The sequence below is a fragment of the Pygoscelis adeliae genome, unplaced genomic scaffold (genome assembly GCF_000699105.1).
Source record: "Pygoscelis adeliae isolate BGI_AS28 unplaced genomic scaffold, ASM69910v1 Scaffold855, whole genome shotgun sequence".
NCBI lineage: Eukaryota > Metazoa > Chordata > Aves > Sphenisciformes > Spheniscidae > Pygoscelis > Pygoscelis adeliae.
Genome location: NW_008824727.1, coordinates 122,994 through 126,118, shown reverse-complemented (window position 1 = coordinate 126,118; position 3,125 = coordinate 122,994). Strand labels below are relative to the sequence as shown.

General features: G+C 57.0%; 1 protein-coding gene across 1 annotated transcript in view; it reads right to left on the bottom strand.

The window, feature by feature from the left end:
- Positions 1-1,357, bottom strand: part of BCL9L (B-cell CLL/lymphoma 9-like) — a 12,131-nt gene extending 10,774 nt beyond the window's left edge. The window contains 1 exon segment of the mRNA XM_009323388.1: positions 1,008-1,357. Coding sequence (XP_009321663.1) covers positions 1,008-1,308 — 301 coding nt within the window. The 5' untranslated portion in view covers positions 1,309-1,357.
- Between the last annotated feature and the right edge of the window lie 1,768 nt (positions 1,358-3,125).

Sequence of the window (3,125 nt, the reverse complement as noted above, 5' to 3'; positions counted from 1 at the left end):
ACAAAGTGTTTTTGGGCAGTCCTGATCAAGCCATTTTAATAATTTTCCTGTGGGAGTCTGGGCTACAAGACAGTACCGGGATAAAGCTACAAATGCTTATGATCGGTGGCATACCGTAACCCCCTAACGCAATGGGGAGAAAGCTTTCCTGGGGGCAGGAGGTCTGTTCAGGTACGTTCTACCTGTTCTTCCAAGGCACGGCTCTGGCCTAAGCTAGTCAGGCAACGCAGCTTTGGCTGTGAAACCAAAAGCTTAGGGGCACGAGCCAGAACAGCGGCTCTGCATTCGGGGACCGGGTGTGAGTCTCGGTTGGAGCCAAGGGCACCACTGGGATTTCTCCTCTGACAACCCCTCGCAAGATGCTCAAGCGTCCCATGAGGCCGTTGAGCACAAAGCTTGGTGGAACGCAAGAGGCTACAGGGAAGGCTGGTGAGGACAGGGAAGCCAGAGGGTTTGGAAGCACTGACTCAGCCCTTTTCTAGAAACCACGTGCTGTAACACAAGAGTCATCCATCGCTGACGAAACCACAGAACTGTTCAGACAGCGACCCTCGCAGCACCTCCTCGCTAACCACGACTGAGTTGTCGGGCAGCTGCAAGAACACCACAAAGGCAGCTCTTTGCCAACAGCAAGGAGACAGAAAACAGCTCAACTCGGTTCCGAGCTGAAAGTCTGCACGTTGCAAAGCAGGGGTGTTCGGTACCATTTCAGTGAACCACACTCTTGCTTAGCCGGCCTCAGTAGCCCACGAAAACCAGAGTCCCAGATTCTCAGTTTAACAGTTTAGGGAATGAAACGTAAAGACAACGCTCAGCCACTCTGGTCCCAAAACCGCAGATGCGACACGCAGTGATGCAAAGACGCATAGGCAGCCAGGACAAGCCCAGACAGCAGCCGTAGCACAGAAACCCAAGATGCTCACAGCTGCTCCCATCCCAGGTCCTGCCAGGACGCTTGGAGCAACTGCAAGGAGGACATGCTGAGGCAAGGTTTAGGAGAGTATTACCTTTTGATTCTGCGTCCTGTGAAGGGGTGCTGGCTTCTCGCTGTTCTCCGGAGTCCACCGAGATGCTTCGTTCCCGTTTCACCTTGCCCTTCAAGGAGCTGAAGTTTGGGACAGTGTTCTGGCTGTTTTTCAGTCCAGAGTTGCCAGGGGAGATCTGAGTGGCCTTGCTGCCATGGCTGCCCGCCCCCACACCCTTAGAGCCCAGGTTGCAGGTGGGTGCTTGGCTCACGTTGTGGTGCTGGGCCGGGGCACCGCTGCTGCCTGCCTTGCCATGGCTGGGCAGTTTGTTGTCAGGGTGCATTGGATTGGCTAAAGCTTCCCACAGCGCCAGTGGAGGGACCTCCCAGGCCCTTCGGTCAGAAACCTGCAAGAGAAGAGGGTGGCGAGTGAGCGCAGTGCCCCTCGCGTGCGCGCAGCTGACAGGGGCACTGCCCAGGGCCGGGGCACTGGGGCTGCTGCTTGGTCGCAGGGCCAGACAAAGCCTGTGGCAAGGCACAGCCCAGAGCCGCTTGTGCCAGGAATTAGCCCTGACCCCTTTGAGCAAAGGATCCTCCTCCGCAGTTAGCTGCGTGCAGATAAGCAGCAAACTCCCACCCAGGCACGGCAGACTTGCCAGCTCTCCAAGGCACAGGCACAGACACGACAGCCCTCGTTTCCGAGGCCACGATGAGAACGGGGTGCTGCATGCCAGCCTGGCCCTTCGGTGAGCTGAAGGATCCTTAGGGCTATTTTGCAGGTATTCCCAGAGCTCAGACAACTTCGTGACCCTGAACACAAATCTGTTGCCCCACTGGTTTCAGGGACCCCTTCTGCTGCTAAATCAGTTTCCTCTGCTCTGCAAAACACACAGGAGACAACTGAGCAGACAGAAAATGGTCTTGATGCAAGCCGATAAAGAGAAAGCTGCGACGGGGCAGGGAAGGACTAAGAGGAGAAGGAGGCGGTGGGTTGCAAGGCAAGGGCAGAGCTGGGAGTGGGGGCACTCGTCAGCTAAGCGGTATCCCTGTCTCTCCCAGGGGCCTGAGGGACCATTCACAGCTCCTACTCCAAGGCTCTGGGTGGGGGACCGTCCACTTCAGCAGCAGCTTCCAGCCCAGCAGGATGATGCAACGTGCCACGGGCCTGCCAGGATAGCAGGGTGAGGCTCTCCTGCTCCAGACCCAGCCCAGCTTTCTGAATAGCCCCACAGGCTGAGGCAGAGCATTTCAGGGGAGAGGCGGTTAGAGCAGAGCGCGCAGGCTTCTGGGCTGGAGGACGTGCATGCAGCTGAGCAATGCTGCAGCAGCCCTCCTTGCAGATCTATTTGCCTTGGCAGAGTCTCTTAGGCTTGTGCTGGGATTCTTCCCCTCAGAGCTCTGCACGGGCATTACAGATGACTGGGATGTGGCTCCACAGTACCTGAGCACATCACATGTTCTGGAGGGCTGCTACTAACCTTCAGTTCAACAGACAACCCTAGTATCTGCAGGGTGCATCCTTCCTGGCCTATGAGTACCTCCTACTTGCAGCCAGTAGCCTTCTTCAACATGGCACAGGCAGTGTGGGACATCAGCCAGCCTCACCTCAGGGGCTACTGGAGCGGGCAGAGGATGTCCCTGACCTTCTTACGCACCGACTCTTCCCGGCCTGAACTGCGTTCGCCGCTAAGCTCTCCGAGACAGTCTCAGCGCAGAAAGATGCACGTCCCCGTGAGAACTGCTCCTCGCTTTCTTCATCTAGAGGACGTAACTCTTCCGGCACGGGGGCCCCACGTTCCTCTGCTACAGCCTCCTCACTACCACAGCCAGTGACCCCAAAGCTGCAGACACCCCCACTGCCTGTCACAGTCTTCTCTACTTCTCAGGGAGCAGGGGGAGAGTAAACCATGTGTTCGTGGAAGTTGAGGTATTACTCTCTGTTTGCTTACATCTGCTATGTGCTTTGCATGACACCCCCACGACACACTCAAGAACCTTTCCTGTGCACAGGCAGAGAAATTTCCCAGCACACGGGGGTTACTGGGCCCGTGGTCTGCTCCTCCCATCCGGACCGAGCAGGCCAGATGCTGTGCACAGATTCCTTCTGCCACCCAGGGACAGGAAGCACCAGCTCCAGACCAAACCCCACATCTCTGAATAG